Source organism: Gigantopelta aegis, chromosome 10, assembly GCF_016097555.1.
Source record: "Gigantopelta aegis isolate Gae_Host chromosome 10, Gae_host_genome, whole genome shotgun sequence".
Classification (NCBI taxonomy): domain Eukaryota; kingdom Metazoa; phylum Mollusca; class Gastropoda; order Neomphalida; family Peltospiridae; genus Gigantopelta; species Gigantopelta aegis.
This window is the reverse complement of record NC_054708.1, coordinates 5,779,662-5,803,434: the sequence shown is the minus strand read 5'-3', so window position 1 is coordinate 5,803,434 and position 23,773 is coordinate 5,779,662. Positions and strand designations below refer to the sequence as shown.

The following is a 23,773-nucleotide window of genomic DNA, read 5'->3' as shown; positions in this document are numbered from 1 at the left end:
AAACACTAAGGCATATGTTTCACTATTAGAGCCGTTTATGATCACTGAAATCAAACATTACTTATATTTTATTGTTTAGATTACCCATTTCCGTACAAGTGAAGTGTTTCTGGTCATCGTGATGTTTTACACAGTGCATTGGTATTCTCATGTTTTAAAGGGACAGACCCTAGTTTCTAAACACTAAGGCATATGTTTCACTATTAGAGCTGTTTATGATCACTGAAATCAAACATTACTTATATTTTATTGTTTAGATTACCCATTTCCGTACAGCTGAAGTGTTTCTGGTCATCGTGATGTTTTACACAGTGCATTGGTATTCTCATGTTTTAAAGGGACAGACCCTAGTTTCTAAACACTAAGGCATATGTTTCACTATTAGAGCTGTTTATGATCACTGAAATCAAACATTACTTATATTTTATTGTTTAGATTACCCATTTCCGTACAGCTGAAGTGTTTCTGGTCATCGTGATGTTTTACACAGTGCATTGGTATTCTCATGTTTTAAAGGGACAGACCCTAGTTTCTAAACACTAAGGCATATGTTTCACTATTAGAGCCGTTTATGATCACTGAAATCAAACATTACTTATATTTTATTGTTTAGATTACCCATTTCCGTACAAGTGAAGTGTTTCTGGTCATCGTGATGTTTTACACAGTGCATTGGTATTCTCATGTTTTAAAGGGACAGACCCTAGTTTCTAAACACTAAGGCATATGTTTCACTATTAGAGCCGTTTATGATCACTGAAATCAAACATTACTTATATTTTATTGTTTAGATTACCCATTTCCGTACAAGTGAAGTGTTTCTGGTCATCGTGATGTTTTACACAGTGCATTGGTATTCTCATGTTTTAAAGGGACAGACCCTAGTTTCTAAACACTAAGGCATATGTTTCACTATTAGAGCCGTTTATGATCACTGAAATCAAACATTACTTATATTTTATTGTTTAGATTACCCATTTCCGTACAGCTGAAGTGTTTCTGGTCATCGTGATGTTTTACACAGTGCATTGGTATTCTCATGTTTTAAAGGGACAGACCCTAGTTTCTAAACACTAAGGCATATGTTTCACTATTAGAGCTGTTTATGATCACTGAAATCAAACATTACTTATATTTTAATTGTTTAGATTACCCATTTTTGTACAATCGAAAGTTTTCTAAACACTTAGAGCTGTTTATGATCACTTCTGGTCACCCTGGTGTTTCTAATACCATAATTTATTATTATTATTGTTATTTTTTTTTTAACGCACGTGCGTCTGAGAAGTAACATTTATGGAGTCGAGTTTTAGTTTATTTTTAACGGTATTTCACCGTTTCAACTTCACAGACACTTGTTTCACTCTATTTTAACGTTATCCAAATGTGTTACAAGTTTGTAACTTAACCAAAGTTAGTGTCCATTTGTACAGGTTGAAACTAGGATCTGCGCCTTTAAGTCCTTCTTATAAACGGCGCTTATGACGGGTGATTCTAGGAAACACTGTTATTGCCGGCGGAATGTAGTTCAACTTTAAGTCCTTCTTATAAACGGCGCTTATGACGGGTGATTCTAGGAAACACTGTTATCGCCGGCGGAATATATTTCAACTTTAAGTCCTTCTTATAAACGGCGCTTATGACGGGTGATTCTAGAAAACACTGTTATCGCCGGCGGGATGTAGTTCAACTTAAAGCACTAATTAAAATTAAAGTTTGTTTTGCTTAATGACACCACTAGAGCACACTGACTATTAATCATCGGCTACTGGGTGTCAAACATTTGGTAATTTTGACATATAGTCTTGGAGAGGAAACCGGTTATATTTTTCCATTAACAAGAGATCTTTTATATGTGCCATCCCACAGACAGGATAGCACATACCACAGTCTATGATATAGCACTGGTTGGAACGAGAAATAGGTACTAATTAAACCGGGCTTCCTCTGCCTCTTAATTTAGTGAAACATACCCTATATGTTGTTGGTGTTGTTTTTTTTTTTTCTGCTGGTATGTGTTCGTATAGTTGGTATGTGGTGGTATGTATGTATGTATGTATGTGCACGTGTGTGTGTTTGTGTTTGTGTGTGTGTGTCTGTGTGTGTTTGTGTGTGTGTGTGTGTGTGTGGGGGGGGGGGGGGTGGGTGTCGGTCTAGACAAAACGGATACTATCTTATATTTTATGCCCGTTAGGTTCTAGGAAAAACCCTGGGTTCTCCCTTTATTTCTCTAAGGGACGCCCTGGAGGTCTCGTCTTCACCAGAATAACACTATCCTACATTGCGTTACTGTTTTTTGTCTCTCTAATTCTTTCGACCAAAAGTCGCATTTAACACGTTAAGACACTTAAGATACAAAGAGAAGTGCAATGTGCATTCTAGTTTTCTTTTCTCTCAAAACCCCCCCCAAAAACATTTGATCATTATCGTTGCATACTGACACCTCGTTCATAAAAACACTGTATGATCTCATTTGGTATATAATCCATTATTTGTGTGTATAAATTATAAGTACCTATGAATGTATTCACATGTGGACATAATTATGGCCCTAGTCTTGAATTGAAAAAGTAGTAGTGCCTTCTGCCTTCCCATGAGAAAGGGAAGAAGTTTGATAAAATAGGCGGAGTGAACATTTATCGGTACCTTTCGTAATGTATCGTCATGTTCCGCGCTCATTCGGATAAATTCCGAATTATACACTCGGTTCTAATCGTAATATTTCAACACATACTACTACTACTACTTCTGGTAAATTGTTTAAAGAAAAACAATTGTATTTGTTCATTAAAACGTCATATTCATTAGTAGATGTTGAGTACTGTGTCGTTATGTCAAAAAGAAAGTAATTAGTATTTTCTGACATTATTAAATTGAATGTGGCCAAGATATAACAGTGTGAAATAACAAGGCTTGGCTGGTTTCTGACGCCAAAGTGATAACACAGACCGACATCAGTCTGACGCCAAAGTGATAACACAAACCGACATATGTCTGGCGCGAAAGTTATAACACAAACCGACATGTGTCTGGCGCGAAAGTTATAACACAAACCGACATGTGTCTGGCGCCAAAGTGATAACACAAACAGACATGGGTCTGGCGCCAAAGTAATAACACAAACTAACATGGCGACAAGTGATGACACTGATAGTCCGGCAGCAGAGAGGCAATTTTTGGCCTAACCAAAAATTCGCGGTTATAGCGTTTTTAAATGTTGTTTATTTATCTTTGATGCATATATAATCATTTCCAGGTGTGTGTAGATTTGTCATCCTTGAGCAATTTAAAATATTCAAGATGGCCGCCATGGGGTCTGCAAATCAACAAAGTGCAATATATTTGTAACCAGGTATGACAGAAACATGAATTATGTCTTTTTGTATGTTCTAAAAGACAAGTTATTCAATGCAATAATTATTTGAAGAAAACAATAAAAAACATTAATATAATATTCAATATGGCCGCCAAGGAACGTAAAAATCAACAAATTTCTATTTTTCTGTAACCATGCATGATAGGAACATGAATTATGTCTTCTTGTATGTTTTAAAAGATAAAGTATTGGACAGTTAAGCAATTATCTGAAGCACCAGTAGAAACAATTAACGTGTATTAACATTAAGATACTCTATTACCAGAAAGGGCCTCATAAAAGTGAACAATTCACCAATGTCTCTGTTAGCACAAGCAAATAATCAATCTATTAGTTAGAAAGCATGTGTTAGTAAACATATAGTTCAAGTGTATATATGTTGTACCACCATGTATTATGAGAATTTAAATGCCATATATTTGTCATCTTGTGCCTAGATTGACTATTATTCTTCTCTTCTCCTCATATTCTGCCAAATCAATTGCACCGTTCGGTCACTGAAACAAACCTGGCAACCTTCCCATACACTGTTACAACTACGTTTGTGTGGTCTACGGGAATATTCAGTCACATGAGCATCTTATCAATTTTAGCAACTCCTCTGGAGCCAGTAATATATCAGGGACGGTAATGGCTATAAACAAGTCGGTGTTTTGACGTCTGTTGTGTGATTTTGTTTTTGAAATCGGATTAGGTCCAAAATATTACGGCGACTTTGACTTGTAAGTAGCGCCAATAACTTGGCGACTTTCTCTCTCTTATCTCTTTACATCCTTCCATCTCTCTCACTCTCTTTGTCCATATCCTTCCTTCTGTCTTTTTGTCTATCTCTCTATATGCCTCTGTTTGTGTAACCAAAGGAACTAAAGGGTTTGTTCGTTAAAACGCACAATTCCATCTCACTTACGTCTACATGTTATTCCCATGATAGTAATCTTGAATGTAGTCTGTCCTATCCACGTCTGGTATTTTCTACTGTACGGGTCGGATCAATGCAACGTGTAGATGACGTGCCTGAACCTCGTTTGGATGTAGGCCCGTTAATAACGTAACAGTAACAGTAGATGAACTGGCTTTAGTGTTTGAAAGTGTATCCCAATTTAATTATGCTTCCAGCCAGTCTCTGGCTGAAAGATGACTTTTAAAACTAACTGATTAAGCTGACTGATCATTTCTAGATGTCAACGGCGAAATGAATACCATCCGTAAAAGTACAATAATATCAACAAGGTCATATACTGATTAAACCATCACTACTTTATAGGGTGTATACTACCAAATTAAATCTCATAGACGATAATAGTAACATATGTGGCTAAAACTCCTGCCTGCAGCGTATCAATCGACATAAACGCCACGGATATAAATACTACCACCTCTCACCCTTAAAGTGAATCCGAAAAAATGAGGGTCAAGCTGCTCATTTCAGAGATAACGGGTAGGGTCTATGTCTACCCCAGTTCCGTGCAAACTTTTAGTACTTTTTTTTACAGGTACCCCGTACATGTTTCAAGCACAAGGCTACTTGACACAGTGGTACTAGATGAAATAAAATTGCATACATATCCAGATGAAACTATTTTGTTTACAACCAACACACTCACATGTATCACCAATCACAGGACTTGTGGTGTTAACTTCTCTGTCAAAACCTCGAACTTTGACCCAGCAGGAAATTATTTCATTTAGTATTACTTGTACTGATAACATACATTTTTTTCTCCAAAAGTATTCAATTATGTGTTTTTATGACAATCAAGATCTGATGTATTCTGACATATACTGACAACTCCATTGGAACTGTTGTTTCTACAGTGTAACCTAATATAATGTACACCTAATAAGGCATATATATTGTACAGAGTTTTGTACAAATCTAGTATCTCATGTTAAACAAAACATTGTTTTTAAATAATACTCTTGAAGATATTTACTGTCAGTTGGGTGTGTGTGCTCAGCTATACGTGTAGAGACAACATGAATATTCACAGTACCTGAACTACTTTAAAGAATTCCATTGAAACACATGCACTTGACTTACCCCTAGACTATGAAGACCGTAACAGGCACATCAAAGAAGTATCACTATTAAAAATACAGTGTCTGAGGAAGGAAATATAAATATAGATGTACATGTACGAAGTAATGTCCTGAACATCACTTTTGGGGGAAAATCCTGTATGCTGGTTGTGGGTGTCTTCAAGTAACCAGGTGTGGGATTTTTAAATTCATCAGCCATGCTGATTTAATAAAATGGACCATCAAAACCATTGGCAGCCACCGATATTCCTGACTATATTTTATTTATAGCCTACTGTAGTTAGAAGTTTTAAATATTTGTGATATATGGAATTATCATCCAGCTTTCAAATATTTATTTTTGATTCATTACTAAAATAGCCTGTTTTTAAATAACATAATTACCAGAACACCTATTTTATTGCATTATTTTCTAATCCAGATGAATACATTATGTATATTGGATGTATTCCTACAATCTCTAATCCAGCATAACATTTAGCTAGTAAGACTGGGTAATACAGCTTTAACAATAAAATAAATTATCAACTTACTCCAAGGCAGATAATCAAATCTGTAAAACAAATGGTTCTGAATCTAGTATAAACTTAAAATGCACTTCATGAGAGCAAACTAAGTGATTATTAAAAAACCCCAAAAATATTTGATTCAGAGACCTAATAAAAATAAACAAGCTTATTGTTGTGTATAAATAAGAACAGAAGGCACAATATGGACAAGAAATTTAATTTGATAATGTTTTTCTTAAAATTTAAATACATTTTTGCATAAAACTACAAATTTGTCTAACATATAACTTAGCACCCTATATATATGTTAAAATGACAAAAAAAAATCATGTTCGTTATAAATTTGAATTTTCAGAATTTCATACATGAAAAATTAATTGGAATTTAATTTAATGGAAATTTAAGACATTAACCCAATATTGGCACATGTCATTTTTAATGTAAATTAAATTGCTATTAAAAATCTAAGTTCAGCCTGCCTAGATATATTATCATATTTAAGAGCAGTTGTATATGGCAAGTCAAATACCACGTAAGAAGAAAGTATTCAAATATTTACAATATGAATTATAGGCCAGAACCAACTTTTCTTACGTGCTAACTTTGATTAAAACTCCATTCAGAGCCATGCACAGTGATTATTGACAAGGTCAAGGTCATCGTTAACTTGCATGGTCGAGTAACGGCTAATTAATCAATCAGTATAGTTTAATTAAATTAAATGACAAAATCATAATATTTTTTATTATACACTAAATATGCGCTATAGGGTGTATACCCACCAAATCGAATCCCATAGACCACAATAGTAACATATGTGGCTAAAACCCCGACCCGCAGCGTATCAATCGACATAAACACCACGGATATAAATCCCTCAATTTTAAAGTGAATCAGAAAAAATGGGGTTCAAGCTGCTCATTTCAGAAATAACGGGTAGCATCTATGATTGCCCTAGTTCCACACAAAATGTGAGTATTGGTTTTTTGCAGGTACCCCATACATGTTTCAAGCACAAGGCTATTTGACACAGTGGTACTAGATGAAATAAAATTGCATATTTGTTTTTGGCACAGATGAAAATAAGTTTTTTACAACCAACACACTCACGTTTATCACCATTGACAGGACTTGATTTGTTAATTTCACTTTTCTGTATTGGAAAATATCTATCGAACATTATAAAACAACCCGATTGTTACTGAAATCCTTTTAATGGTATATTTCATTAAGCTTTACTGATTAATGCTGTGAAATAATCTGCTTCTTGCAACTGAACATGCATAATTACTTAGCAGGGTAATGGTGTCACTGCTATACATATTCTGTGTAATAAGTCGATTCGTTATAGACATGGCAAATACCAGATATGTAGTAGCGTTGGTATCCAGTAAAGCTGAATGAATGAATGAATGTTTAACGACACCCCAACACGAAAAATACATCGGCTATTGGATGTCAAACTATGGTAATGAAAATAAATAAAGTGATGATCAACATCAATATGAAAATTCAAGATTTAAACAAAAACACAGTGTAAAGAACCGTGCAAAAACACAAATATCACAGATAGATACTGACTTTTACTCAAAATTTATTTGTGCTGTATTGGCCATTCTCAAAAAGAATGTTACACCCCTGCACCACGGTGAGGTTACAGCACGCGCAGGAAACCAGTAAAGCTGAATGACACAACCGTATTTCATTATCAAAATCGTATTTCTGTACAAGGAAGAGTCGAAATGATGTTTCAGACAAAATCGTGATTGCCCCCATGCTTAGGATGACGGCCATTCCCCTAGGAGATGCATACCAATATGTTTCATCCTTGCTGCGTCACCTGTAGGAGGACTGCCACTCTCAAGACTAGCTTAGAAAATCCAAACTTGTACAGGATAGAACTCAATGGAAAATATATTCTCTCATCCTTAAGTATATAGGACAGAGATACTCATGACAGAAAACTATTCAAGAAATTTCTATCTTACATGGAACATCATGCGCTTGTGTTTAACATGACGTCGTTGGTAATATATGACGTCATATTAATGTGAGATGGTGACGTGAGGTCATTAGACACAGTTTTAAATAAATATTTTGTTATTAAAACCTTCATTACAAAATATATCTTGTTAATTTGTAGTGTTAAAATTATTTAACACATGAAGCAAACATGGCAAATATGATAGTGTAGTTTATTTATGACAAAATGGTCAAATAAAAAAGTTATATGTTCAGCCATCTTTGTCGTTTCTTGTAAAATAATGGTTTATTTACCGAATGAATGAGAGAAAAAGATTCCATCGTATGCGGTCATGTGGGATAGAAAAAGTACACCCTCGGTTGTTAAAATTTCCGCCATGGGACTCGGCAAGCCTCGTCCCAGGTCGAAAGTTCCACCACCTCAGGTGTACTTTTTCTATCCCACATGATCACATATGATAGAGTATTATAGTCATAAAAATTATGAAAACTAATGATAAATAATTAACAACGTGTAACTGCACGTAACCGTCTTCATCCTTACTTTGAAACTGACCACGACTGGTATATCAAAGGCCGTGGTATGTGCTATCCTGTCTGTGTGATGGTGCATAATAAAATATCCCTTGCTACTAATAGAAAAATATAGCGCATTTTCTCTACAAGAATTACCAAATGTTTGACTTCGAATAGCCGATTATTAATAAATCAATGTGTTCTAGTGGTGTCGTTAAAAAACTAACTTTAACTTTAACTGTTGAAACCAACAATTATAAGTATTGTCAATTCACAATATTGTGAACTCCAAATACCATTCTAATCAGTTGTTGTTGGAATTGTTTGTTGTTTAATTGCACGGATGTGTATTTATGTGCTATTACTGTATAACACCGTTGATGGGCCCACTGGCCTATTTCTTGTTCCAGCCAGTGCACCACTATACGACTGGTATAACATTGGCCGTGGTATGTGCTGTCATGTCTGGGATGGTGCACACAAATGATCCTTTGCTATTAATGTAAACATGTAACGGGTTTCCTTTCTAAGACTATATGTCAAAATTACCAAATCCAGTAGCCGATCATTAATAAATCAGTGTACTCTAGTGGTGTCGTTAAACAATATATTTTTAACTTCACTGTATAACAATGATCATCTTAGGCTTAGTACGCTGATCTGGTTTGTGAAAAAACTTATTATTCCCCAGAAATACGTCTAAATGTTGTTTGACATTTGAATTTACTTCCCTAATTGTGCACGTCGTCTCCTATTGGTTATATATGCTTTACTAATTATAACACGGCCAGCGGTTAATATTGTTCCTGGTTCCGACGATCTCATAGTCCGTTGGCCGCGTGCATCCATCCAAGATGGGCCTGAAACTGATCTCGCTTTTGTTTCTGGTTACTGGTGTAACTTTGTGTCATGGGTGGTCAGGGTAAGTTTTTTTTTAAATCATGTTTTATTGTTACCTGCTTATGTGCATGCTACTGGTTAATGTCTTACCAAATAAACTATGCAATGCCATGCGTTTGGTAAAGTTCAAATGCGTTGATGTTCAGAGTTACTCCATCGATGGGTTGAGACTGTTATAAAAAGTAGACAAAATGTAAAATAGGATTTAAAATTAGAATAGAAGTCAATTTTGTTATATTATACAATATCGGTAATGATTAAGCCATTTTCAAAACATCACAAAACACATTATACAGTTTGTATGATTTTTATGGGGTGGGGTGGTGGAGAAAGAAAAGTATTATATATTTGCCCAGAAACACGATCAATTTGTTAAAACCCGATTTTTTTTTAAGTTAGAGTGAACCACCAATACATTGATATATAACTTTCGGAATTAATAAACTGAAAATGTATATAAAGTTAAAGTTTGTTTTGTTTAACGACAGCATTAGAGCACATTATTTAATAATCATCGGCTATTTGTTGTCAAAAATAGCAACGTTTTGACGTATATTTTAGAGAGGAAATCCGCCATATTTCCCCATTAATAGCAAGGGACATATCAAATGCATTATCCCACATACAGTATAGCACATACCACGACCTTTGATATACCAGTCATGGTGCACTGGCTAGAATGAAATAAAATCAGTATAGGTGTAAAGCTTTGCTCTTGTAGCATTTTATTCACCTCGATATTAAAATTGGGCTTTAATTTATGTAATTTGATTGTAATTTGTTAAGAAACGTTTTTTTATTTGCATAGAATCTTTTTGTAAAAAAAAGAAATGTTATGAGAGTTGGTACGGATTGAAAACTTAATAGTAGCTTTTATACGAGTTAGAGTATTATTTAGTATATAGTTACATGCCAATCTATCGGTTTTATTTTGACGCAAACGAACTATTGATGCCATTTATGTTACAGCGAGTTGTTTCTAAACGTATCTTATCGAGCGAAAGCGAGTTGTATACGTTTTTAAATAACGAGTTGTCAAAAAAATTCTATCTAACGGAGACAAATGCAATATTCTATGTTTTTCATATCCTCAATTTTAAGTTAGGTTGAAAACACATTTAAACCTTTATACGGAGCATGCGCTTGCAGTTAACGTATACGTCACAGAGAAAACAAGTATGATTTGACTTATTTCACTGGATATCACATTTTTACATTTATTTTTGCAGAAATGTCTGTTATCGCAGAGTTGTTACATACCATAACGTAAGAGTGTGTGCTTATTGGACTTGGCTTGGGTAAGTATTTCCATATACAGACAAATAGAAATCGCAATGAGTGCGCTTTTGTGTCCTACTATATATATATATATATATATATATATATATATATATATATATACATATATATATATATATGTATGTATGTAATGTATGTACATACATACATGTATATATATATATATATATATATATATATATATATATATATATATATATATATATATATACCGTATTGTTCCTATTTGTAGCGCCCCCTCTAATATAAGCGCCCCCTATGATCACGAGAAATGTATCATGAAACGTACTCGTAAAATAGTAAAACTGGCTTACCTGACTGCCGACTTGCAATGATTATAATCGGTAAACAAATAAAATCCAAACAGGTGAAGCACTACGACACTAGTATGGGCGAACAGTATGTCACACATGTCGTTTATCAAATGTATGTCGCTGTTATCTCCACGCAGAATGAACGCACGACACTGCGTTTCTTGAGAATAACGCAGTAGCTGGGGGTACCCCAATTGAGGTGTGTGGAGTCGCACGGTACGATAGCAGGAATTTGTACATCTCTTGTTACCAACTGCATCCTTGTTCAATTGCTCCTTTGATAGTCTTCTTGATGGTTCGCATAAAGCGTTCTGTTTCCGCATTAGCACGGGGCCATAATGGGGTGATTTTCCTATGCTTAAAACCTGCATACTCAGCATATCTCCTGAAGTCGTATCCATTGAAAGGAGGACCATTCTGCGAATACTTTGTCGAATCTGGGAATGACGCTTTGAGCTGAAATGCTAGACAAAACGTCCACTATGACATATCGCGAATATTCATCCATGATGACAAGTAGAAAGTCACCAGTTGCAATTTGTCCAAAATCAGCACTCACCTCAGACCATGGTGAGTTAGGAAGTTCTGATATCTTCAGTGGTTCGCGCGCTGGTGCAGACGTCGTAATTTGACGTCATATAATTCTTTACAGTATTTTCAACAGACTGATTCCCTGATGACCAATATGCGCCAAGTCAATAGCTTGTTGACACAGAGTTTGTGGTAACACAATCTGAGAACCTTTTAGGAGAATCTGGTTGTCAGCTGCCAGCGACAGTTCACTTTTAAACAGTTATAGTGTCTTAAACAGTTGCTTATCCAGGTTTTTGTTGCATGTTTCATTGATATGCCATTTTCCAGTCTAAATTGCAGCAATTACAGCTTGAAGTGTCACCTTATTGTTTGTTGCGATGACAACATGACCAATCGTCATTGCTTTTGGAATGTATTCCTCTGCAATTTTATCTTCATGACTGCTGACATTCTGTTGTACTGGATGTCGACTGAGATAATCAGCAGGATTATCAGCTCCAGGTCTGTAAATTATGTCGAATGAGTACATTTGTGTCCTCATAACCCATCGTTCAATGCGCTGTGTAAATCGTACCTTCGGATTGCCAAGTATGGCTAAAAGTGGTTTATGATTTGTATATATTCTGAAAAAAGCACCAAACACGTAGAAATGGAAATATTCACAAGCCCATGTGACAGCTAGCGCCTCACGTTCTGTTTGCGAGCAACTTTGCTCTGTTGGGATAAGTGATCGACTTGCAAACTGAATGACTGTTGGTGATTCATTTGCACATATTTGTGTGAGTACAGCACACAGTCCAACTAGACTAACGTCCACATACAATGCTATATCCAACTTTGGTTCAAAGTATGATAATGCTGTTGACTAAGAGCAGCATCTTGTTTGTCTGTCCACTCCCACTGTGTGCCTTTCTTTGTAAGCAGTCTAAGTTCATGAGTTAGTGTTGCATAGTTTGGCACATGTCAAGCACCACAGAAATTTGTTATCCCAAGTAGACTTCGGAATTCCAATGCATTCTTAGGTGGTGGCATGTCCAAGATAGAGGACAGCTTCTCTGGACTAGACTTCGTGCCTTCAGCACTGAACACATGACCTAGAAATTCAAGTGACGTTTTATTGAACACACACTTTTCTCGGTTAAGTGTTAGCCCCTCTTCCCGCAGACGTTCGAACACTGCTCTAAGATTTGAGACGTGATCTTTTTGGTCACGCCCAAAGACAAGAATGTCATCACTCCAGTTCGTCACACCGTTTAGACCATGTAGACCTTGACGAATTGCTTCTTGAAACACTTCAGCTGCACTGTTGATTCCATAGTTTAAACGTTTATACCGATACAAGCCAAGATGAGTCGAAAACGTTGTAATGTACTGCGAATCTTCTGTTAACTCCAGCTGGCTGTAACCTTGATTAAGGTCTAGTTTGCTCAACACTGTAGTATTTGATAAGAGTGTAGATAACTCAAAGAGTTGGAACTGCATGTCTCTCTCTTTCTGTGGATGGCTACATTTGGAGATCGCATGTCAACACATACACGTACATTGCCTGGAGAATTTTGTTTAAGAACTACATCTAGAAGTGATACCCATGGAGTAGGTCCTGTTGCTTTTACTATGACATCACGTTCCAAATCAATTTCAGTTAGTTTTTTAATGTCTTCCTGCGCATGAAACGGAACACGTCTATGTTGGTGAGCTACTGATGGCACATGTTTATCAATGTGTAATTGGACTTGAAAATCCTTCAATTTACCAACACCCGTGAACAGATAAGAATATTCTTCCATGATCTTCTTTGGTATTTGCTTTACATGCGGTACGGCTTTCAGTAAGTTTAGTTTTTGTGCGGTTTCCCAACTTAGCAAGCATTCTTCTTCATCTGTAATCACACATATCAGAATTGAACAGGAGCTGGTTTCCGATATGACTGTAGCATTGAACTTACACATACATTCAACTCGTCCACACTTACAGGTAATATATTTCAAGGTATGTGATTGCTGCTAGTCAGACGCTAGTCTGACAATCTGCCACCATGTTTGTTTAGCCATTGAACCTTTTGTTAATGTATAATGATTTCTTACCTTCAGCCTTTTGCGTGTCGTGCCTTAGTTAAATGGGTAACATAATGCGGTGAAAAGCAATCAAAGATAAATTACCTTTTCAAAAAGTGTGTAATAGAATGAGTTTCAACAAAACGTATTACATTGATGCTTTAAATAACATTTTTATGTAGTAAAGAGTTTGTCTCTCTCTCTCCATCCCCCTCTCCACCCTCCTCTCTCTCTCTCTCTCTCTCTCTCTCTCTCTCTCTCTCTCTCTCTCTCTCTCTCTCTCTCTCTCTCTCTCTCTCTCTCTCTCTCTCTCTCTCTGTCTCATTACATATTTTATAATGGCTGCTGATACTTTATACATTTCAGTTTAGTAGAGGGGTTTTTATAGTAAATTATTTTATCATATAAGTATGTGATATTTTTAAGATCACATATTTTAAGAATTTGATAACTTTGCACATTACATCAAGGTCACGGCACAAGGTTTATTGACATTTAAGCAAGCGTACTTGTGTGACACTCCATAATTGATGTATGTATTCATAGTCATCGAATAAAAACATTTCAATGGCAATTTGACACTGAAAGCTGTCCAACGTTCAGACCCCCCAAAAAAACAACAACAACAACAACAAAAACAAAAAAAACAACAAAAAACAACAACAAAAAAACAAGTTTTGATGTGAGGACATCCAAAATGACATCATTCGAGTTTGACGTCATTTCCATTCAAAAATACACCGCTCCACATATTCTTAAGTCATTTGAATATCTAGTAATGGCGGACTGGAATTAAAGTTGTATTAAGCTTGAGATTATATGATAAAGAGATTATTACCCTCGTGTATTTCGGTATCGTCAATATCATATATTAGGAATAAAAATAATGTATTATGCTCACCAGAGGCTCGCATAATACAATTTTTATTCCTAATATATGATATTGACGATACCGAAAAACACGAGGGTAATAAACCTCTCTTTATATGTGTTTTCCTTTATCTGTATATAACAGCCACCTGTCCATAACGGCCACTTTTGCCAGGTCCCTTGAGTGAACGTTATATTCAGGTTCGACTGGGAATAACGTGTCATGTGGTCGACTGTCTTAATGATTATGTCTAGCGGCATAATTCCAGATCATCGTCTGGAAACAACATCACACTTACATCAAAATAAACTAGTGCATAACGGTTTTTTTGTTGTTGTTGTTTGTTTTCTGAACGCTGGACATATTTCAGTGTAAAATTGCTATTGAAATGTTTTTATGTGATGACTATGAATGCACACCTCAATTATGGAGTGTCACCCTGGTACGTTTGCTTAAATGTCAATAAACCTAGTGCCGTGACCTCGATTAATTTACATCTAATTTGCAAACTTATAAAATTCTTAAAATGTGTGATCTGAAAAATATCATATACTTTGATTGCACTGAAAATGTAAGATATTATATCGTGTGTATGTATGTCTGTCTGTCTGTGTGTGTGTGTGTGTGTGTGTGTGTGTGTGTGTGTGTGTGTGTGTGTGTGTGTGTGTGTGTGTGTGTGTGTGTGTGATAATATAATATCTTACATTTTCAGTGCAATCAAAGTATTTTATAACTTTGCAAATTAAATGTAAATTAAGCTAGGTCACGGCACTAGGTTTATTGACATCTAAGCAAACGTACTAGAGTGACACTCCATAATTGACGTATGCATTCATAGTCATCAAATAAAAACATTTCAACAGCAATTTTTACACTGAAAGCAGTCAAGCGTTCAGAAAGCAAAAAAAGTTGTGCACTAGTTTATTTTGATGTAAGGACATCCAAAATGACACCATTCGTGTATGACGTCATTTCCATTCACAAAGATACCGCACCAAATATTCTTACGTCATTTGAATATCTAGTAATGGCGGACTGAAATTAAAGTTGCGTGTACAGTTTACAAAAACACGTTGTATTAAGCTTGAGATTATATGATAAAAAGATTATTACCGTCGTGTGTTTCGGTATCGTTAATATCACATATTAGGATTAAAAATAATGTATTATGCTCGCATAATACAATTTTTATTCCTAATATATATTATTGACGATACCGGAAAACACTCTTGTAATAACCTCTGTATATGTTTGTGTGCGTGTGTGCGTGTGTGCGTGTATGTGTGTGTGTGCGTGTGTGTAGGTATCTATGTATGTATGTATGTATGCATGTATTAATGTATTATGTATGTATTATGTATGTATGCATGTATGTATGTGTGTTTGTGTGAGGGGGGGGGGGTGTTACCAAAGTGTTTTTCGATATCGTCAATATCATATATTATGAATAAAAATTGTATTATGCGGGCCTCTTGCGATTTTTTTCATAATATATGATATTGACGAATACGAAACACACGAGGGTAATATTTTTATCATATAATCTCAAACTTCATACAACGCGTTTTTGTAAACTGTATAACCAACTTTAATTCCAGTCAGCCATTACGCGATATTCAAATGACGTACGAATATGTGACGGGGTGTCTTTTTTAATGGAAATGACGTCAAACCTGAATGACTGCATTATGGATATCCGTACATCGAAAATAAACTAGTGTTTTACATTATTTGTTTTCAGAACGCTCGACGAATTTCTGTGTAAACTTGCTATTGCTATTTGTTTGATGATTATGAATGCATACGCCAATTATAGAGTGTCACCTAAGTACGGTTGCTTAAATGTCAATAAACGTAGTGCTGTGACCTCGAATAATTTCAGTGGCGGATCCAGAAAATCCATTTTGGGAGCCACAATGACATGAGGCGGAATGCCAATGGAACTTTGGGGGAGGTGTGGAGGGGATCGTAAAGAAATGAAAATTAATATATAATAAAATTATAACTGTCGCAAAATTTAGGGCCCCATATCCGCATCTAAATTTACATCTAATTTGCAAAGTTATCAAATTCTCAAAGTATGTGATTTGAAAAATATCATATACTTTGATTACACTGGATATGCTAGCTAATATATGATAAATAAATAATTATATATAGAGAGACAGATATATATATATTTTCATGTTCTGAGTTTTGAGAATGCCATGTAATCGCAATCGTAATGGATTACATTGCTAATGTAATCGTAATTGCCGATTACTAATAATTCAAGATTCATGATTATTCATAATTTACCAAACCCATTATGTGTGTTTAGCATCAGCTGAAGCACTGGTCAATCAGTGTAGATAATAGAACTGATCTTCCACTGTCTTCTACTCTTATAGGTGACCTGTCCGTATATACTGATTAACCCAATTGAAATTTATCATCAGTATTGCATTTTAGAATAAACACATAATAAGTTATGTTTAACCTATAAGTTAGCACAACGTTCTTTTAAATATTTTAAAATTTCAAATGTTTGGAGTGTCTCGTGGGCTGTTTGGCCGGATGCTATACTTTTTAACCTTTGTATATATACATATATTTATATTCAATGATTTATGTACAACATGTGACACAACAATAAAATAACTAGACTTTTCCTTCTTCTACTACTATCATTTACCTTAGAAACAGGGGATCATCATGATTGGATTATCGAAATAATGAAACCCAGGGGATGAAGCCACACATTGAGATAATGGCATACATCTTGTTCACTTTTGCTATAAAGGCACCTGAATGAATGCATTGTTTTATTTAACGACACACTCAACACATTTTGTTTACGGTTATATGACGTCAGACATATGGTTACCAAGATCTTTCTGAGCTTAATATTTACCATGTTTGATATAATAATCTACAAAAGAAACGCTTTGCATTTTCACATATCCAGCAATATATCAGATGTTATCCCCTTTCTTGACCACCACTATGTTTAGAAAGGTATACTCAATGATAATATACTATAAAACATATGAAAGAACTGCTGATAAAATTAACGCCATGTATAATTTATTTTGTTACTATGGTAAATAAACAAGCATTAATACTACAGTGCATCTAACGGGTACATTTTACAATTGTAATGATTACAGGTGCTGTTATCGGCCATACAGGTGGGTAGCGAGATACCACTACGAAGCCTACTGCTGTCCTGGGTGGACCTATCTGTCCTATTATAGGAAAGACTGCGTCAAAGGTGAGAGGGAATGAATGAGTGGATGAATTAATGTTTAACGTCATCCTAGCATAAAAATATATAGGTGAGCTATCACGCATTCGTTTTTATCATATTAATGAATGAATGAATGCATAACGACACCCCAGCACAAAAATAGAGATGTCAAACATAGGTAAGTACATCAATATGATTATTTCCATCAAAATATAAATTGTATAATTATGTAAAACACAATGTAAAGAGCTGTGAGAAACTTACAGTAGAATACAATACAAATATCAAAGTAAGTATATTTTAAAATGTTGTAGAATACAAAAATCAGGTAAGTATATTTTAAAACTTAATAAAATTAAATGTTTTAAAAACTTTAAAATTTCTGGGTGGAATTTTGAAAGATTCCAAAACATTTCTATTGCCAAATATATTGGTTTTCGTCGGCTTTAGACGATTGCACTCAACAAATTATGGCACACAGTCAGTGTTCACTGCTAAAACGTTTCAATGAGTCATGAAACATTGGAACTGTTCCTACCACGTAGAAGAAAGGAAAAGATAAGAAGAACCCGAACAACTACAGACCTATAAGCCTTCTGAGTTGCCTGAGAAAACTACTGGAGAAAGTGATCAACAGAAGACTGTTGTCCTTCCTGGAAGACAGCAAAGCTCTGTCACAAACACAGACTGGATATAGAAGGCACGGAAGATCAATATGCTCTCATTGCCCAAGAGATAGAGAACGCATTTCAAGAAAAGAAGAATGTTGTCACCGTTTTCTTCGACCTGACAAAAGCTTTCGACAAGGTATGGTGAGAGGGCCTGCTACTGAAGGTGCTCCAGAGTCGCGTATCAGGGAGAATGTACAGATGGATCCGTTGCTTCCTGCATGACAGATCAGCAAGGGTCAAATTAGATGGATACGTCAGTGAGAGATGAAAATGCGAGGAGTTCCACAAGGAGGCGTCCTTTCACCCACACTCTTTCTCCTGTACATCAACAACATCACGGCCATACTCCCAAGACATGTGTCTAACACCCTGCACGCAGATGATCTTGCTGTATGGAGTGCAGCGGACCACACTGCACATGCTGCTTATAGGATTCAAGAAGCTGTCAGAAGTATACACCAGTGGACACATGATTGGGGTCTTCAGATTAGCGAAATGAAGACACAGGCGACAGTCTTCTCTCTCGCAATCGCCAAGGAAAAGATCACCCTCAAGCTAGGAGACAGAACACTACCCCAAGTAGAAACACCCATTTTTCTTGGAGTGAAACTTGACAGACGTCTATCATGGAAACCACAAATCGAACAAATGGTAGCAAAAGGAATCAGGAAGTTATGCCTGATGAAAAAAAACCTCCCAGGAACACACTGGGGAGCTAACTCTAAGATACTCAACATTGTGTACACAGGAGCAGTCAGACCAACATTGGAATATGGAGCCAGCGCACGTGCAACCACAGCCAAGACACACACCAACAAACTGGACCGTGTCCAAAATGTTGGTTTAAGAACAATCCTTGGAGCCATGAAAAGTACTCCCATAACCACGATGGAAAACACAACCGGAGTTGAGCCTCTTGAGAGCAGAAGACAGGCAAAGCTTGTCACCCATATCGAAAAGATGAAGAGGCAGCCAGGCCATCCTTTGCACAACAGGCTTCAGAACCTCACCAAAGCAGGCTCAAACAAAAAAGCCTGCACCACCTGGTCAAAGAGTACCAACGTAGACAAGCTGACATTTTGACAGTCAATCCAAAGCTATGCGAAGGACGGAACCAAAGCACCTGGCCCTAAAAAAACTCTGCTAGGAGAGGTCCGGATCACCATCCCTGGCATCACTGAAAAAAGACCAGAGTGACATTGTGCTGAAGGCTCTGACCATGGAGGAGATAGATGCTACCCTGCAACAATCCTGGACCCACATCTTCACTGATGGATCTGCAGAAAATGCCACACGAAATGGAGGATGTGATGTTTACATCAAGAGACCAGGATTGCCTCCCGTTTCTCTGTCAAAACCAGGTGGAAGTCTGTGCTCAAACTATAAAGCTGAACTCCTGGCACTCTACAACGCTACATAGATTCAGAAACTGTGGGGAAAATAAAACCCAAGAAAGTAATCATCTTCTCAGACTCCCTTTCAGCATTGCAGACCCTAACCTCTGAAAAAAACTGACGACTCACAGAAGAGACTAGTGGACAACATCAATGAACTGGCACAGGCATAACAGGCAATGAAATCGCCGATCTGCTGGCAAAGGAGGGAAGCAAAAAAGATCAGCCCCTGTCAGATCTATCTTAAATAGAAACCAAACCTCTGATCCGCAACAGGCAAAAATCCACCTTCCTTGTTTCAAATGGCGGATACAATCTACATCAAGATCCTCTCCACCAACTGTCTCGCCACGAGCAAACAACAATTTTTTGCCTGAGGACAGGTCACTGCGGACTGAAAGGACATCTTAAAAAGATTGGTATTCAGCCCTCGGATCTCTGTTATTGTGAAAAAGATGACCAAACACCACAACACTTCCTGCAGTCCTGTCCACTCTATAACAGAGAGTAAAGTAAATTTTGTTTTATTTAACGACGCCACTAGAGCACATTGATTTTTTTTTAATCTTATCATCGGCTGCTGGACGTCAAACATATGGTCATTCTGACACTGGTTTTTTTTTTTTTAGAGGAAACCCGCTGTCGCCACATATGTTACTGCTTTATGACAGGCAGCAAGGGATCTTTTATTTGCACTTCCCACAGGCAGGATAGCACAAACCATGGCCTTTGTTTAACCAGTTATGGATCACTGGTCGGTGCAAGTGGTTTACACCTACCCATTGAGCCTTGCAGAGCACCCACTCAGGGTTTGGAGTCGGTATCTGGATTTTAAAATCCCATGCCTCGACTGGGATCCGAACCCAGGTACCTACCAGCCTGTAGACCGATGGCCTAACCACGACGCCACCGAGGCCGGTCTATAACAGAGAGAGGCAACAAATCTGGCCTGTGAGTATTACGATGGATGCCAAGCTGTGGGGCTCTGCAAAAGATCTACGCGTGACAGTCCTTTTTGCAACTTTCACGGGACAAAGGATATAGTACAACCAATCGAACGCTGAAGAAAAAGAACTGACGAGAAATATCCTTCCTTACAATAAACAAATACGTCAAATGTGAGTGGTGGATGCGAGCACGGCTCAAGACTACGTCACCTTTCCTTCGCCGCATGTAGGATGACTGCCACCCATCTTGCCAAATATAAAGGATATAATGGTTAATATGATATTAAACATTACTGTAGGGAACACCAACACTGGCATAGGGGCAAATTCAAAGTAGACTTGGCAGTATAATCTTTCTTTTCATTGCCCATAATGCCAAACATGGCTGGGTATCCAATAAAAAATAGCATCTTTATTGACAATGGATGAAAATACACACTTTCGTATCACCATACGAAACAAGAGATGCTCCAACGTAATGTTCTTTAAAGCCCGGAGACACGAAAGTGAGTCTGTAAAGATAATATAGTTGGATGCATATGAACCCGTAATCTGTTCCAGGAGTTTTAATGATTGACCAAATTTGAGCAGTAAAGGTCGATGCTAAATCATGCAATTCCATTGTGTCTGATGGAAAGATTGTAGCAGAAGCCACATAATTCTCATCCCGTGATCAGTCGATGTAAACAGGAATGTAATCACGGTACCTGTCTTGGGTTTCCATGAAATGTTGTTTATAAATATCTGCATCTGTGCGATGTTTCTTCAGAGCCATAAGATCAAATACAATGTTGGGTGGTTTGATACACGTGATATATGTGGCAAAACGAAATATGGAAATGTTTCCAAAATGTCTGTTAAATCAATGTTGGAAACTGATAAAAAATGCTTAATGCGAAGAGCAAATGTTCGGATGGCACTCGGCCTCGCATCGAACAATTTCACATACTTGTTATTAAAAAACCCGCATTATGTGCAGGATGTTTTGGCAAAAACTTAATCTGGGTAGCATACTGCGGAGATAGCTTTGCACGTCAAGCACCCAAATTACGTTCGTGTGCATCAACGTACAAGCTCTCCATAGATGTTCTAAAAGCACCAAGATAGGGTAGAATCTAGCATCTGCAAGTAAGACATGCGTGCTGACCCATAAGCAATGCATTATTTGTCAGTTTATGATCTCACACGAGTTCTGTACAGGCAGAGCATAACCGTCTGGTCTACTCCCCATTCAGTCTTTCAAAGTATTGAGGACCTTTAATCCCTTCTTTCTAACATATTTTAAATGGGACACAAAAGGTAGCCTCCTGTCAAATATAACCCCCAGAAATGTGGTCTCCTCCACAACAAGAATCGGCTTTTTGTCCAGAAACAACTGTGGAAGACCTCTTTTCTGTCAGATATGGATACAGACTGTCTTTGAGTTTACGAATCTAAAGCCATTGTCAGTTGTCCACTGATGTTCAATGATAATCATATTGGATGATCTATAGGTAAATAGGGATCATACTAAAATGTTAACAGAACGAACGTCATGAAGAATGGTTCAAAACAATGAATCCAGATTGAAAGGGAAAGTCCGCACCTATCAGGAACCACGATAAGGAAGCTGGATGATGAATGTAATTTTACTTTCTGCTATATTGATAATCTTATATAATTCAATGACAACAGGATGACAGATTACCTTCTATTCGATCTGTGCATAGAGATTGTCACGGGGATCCTATAATACCCGTAACTGAATGAAACACACGATTATCCAAATATCTCTCCTAACTGTATATATATTAGATCTCTCTGTATCGGGCAGTATATACCCGCGTGGCTCGTCTCTAGGTATGAACAGAGATAAGATCTTATATAAAGTATATATAATATAGCACGTTTAGTTCACTAGAAAACACAACAAAAACACAATACACTTGGAATCTGTATTAATACTACGCTGACCAATGTACTGCCGCAGTAGTTAATTAACAACAACAAATTATAACAACCCAGAACTGATCACTTAATTAGTTAATCTCTAGGTGTCTAGTTTACACAATATTCTAATCACTTCACCGTGACACAACACTCACACGTGTGATAATTGAGAAACGCTTCCAGGGGAACTTAATTAATAAAGGAATTACAACTCTATTCCAAACTGGTTAATTTTTAATTAACCCTTAACTACTCATTCAGTAACCTTGTAATACAGAATTAATACTGGTACCTATCACAATAAAGACAATAACCTACAGTGTACCTTGGTCTTCTAGGATGACTGGTTAAGCTTTATATATATAGAACAGTGAGCCTACAGTTTACTGCGTCTGATTACCGGCAGCACCGTCTAAATAATATTGGTATAATACAGTATTAAAATATTTAAAGTCACATCAATCACATCAAGGTTATACAACAGAGCAGAAATAATATTTACCAAGTCCAAACGGACGTGTTCCCTGGAAGCCTTCCAATATGTTTCTCCCTGATATCTCTAAAACCCTAGCTATTTATTATAAAAACCGAATATCGCCTGGGGTTACAACGCGGTCCTCCCCCTATCAAGCGATATTTCCACAGAGACCAAGCCGGCATATTTCCTTAGATGGCCAGACTTGCTGATGCCTAGTCGCCAAAATCACGGTCGTAAAAACCGCACTCGCGGAGGTATTACGTAACTACTGGCCACATGGCCTCCGCACCTGGGCTGGGTGTGTATTAGGCACAGCTCGACCACGGTCGCGCGGAGGTATTACGTAACAAAGTGCCCACCTGGGCTTAAGTGCATATTGGAACTGCACACGGCCCTCTAAAACAATTAATATCGCCACAGGCGAAAAGAAATAAGAGCATGTTCCATCACAGAGATTCAAAACTGTATTCATGAAAAAAGCGATGACTTCAGATTTCATAAAGTGAATTGTCCATTTATACTAATCAGTATTCCTCGGAATCCAGCTATTGGTGTCTATAGTGTACATTGATGTTCATTGCATACTACTTTCAAACAATGTCGTATGATTCCGGCACAGAAGTTGACCCATTAGGGTTATGATATTCAAGGATTCCTGGACGCTTTCGAGAACGTTTTATGATAGACATGTAGAGTCCATTTACCGATATGACGCATTATTGATCCTGT

At 36.8% G+C, this 23,773-nt stretch overlaps 1 protein-coding gene across 2 annotated transcripts in view; it reads left to right on the top strand.

Annotated features, from left to right (window-relative positions):
• The first annotated feature begins 9,237 nt into the window (after positions 1–9,237).
• Positions 9,238–23,773, top strand: part of LOC121383106 — a 48,724-nt gene continuing 34,188 nt past the window's right edge. For both annotated transcript variants that reach the window (XR_005959259.1, XM_041512890.1), the window contains exons 1-3: positions 9,238–9,346; positions 10,554–10,622; positions 17,546–17,649. Coding sequence is in view for 1 of the 2 variants with exons in the window: in XM_041512890.1 (XP_041368824.1) it covers positions 9,279–9,346; positions 10,554–10,622; positions 17,546–17,649 (241 nt within the window). In the remaining variant the exon portion in view is untranslated. The remainder of the gene's footprint in view (positions 9,347–10,553; positions 10,623–17,545; positions 17,650–23,773) is intronic.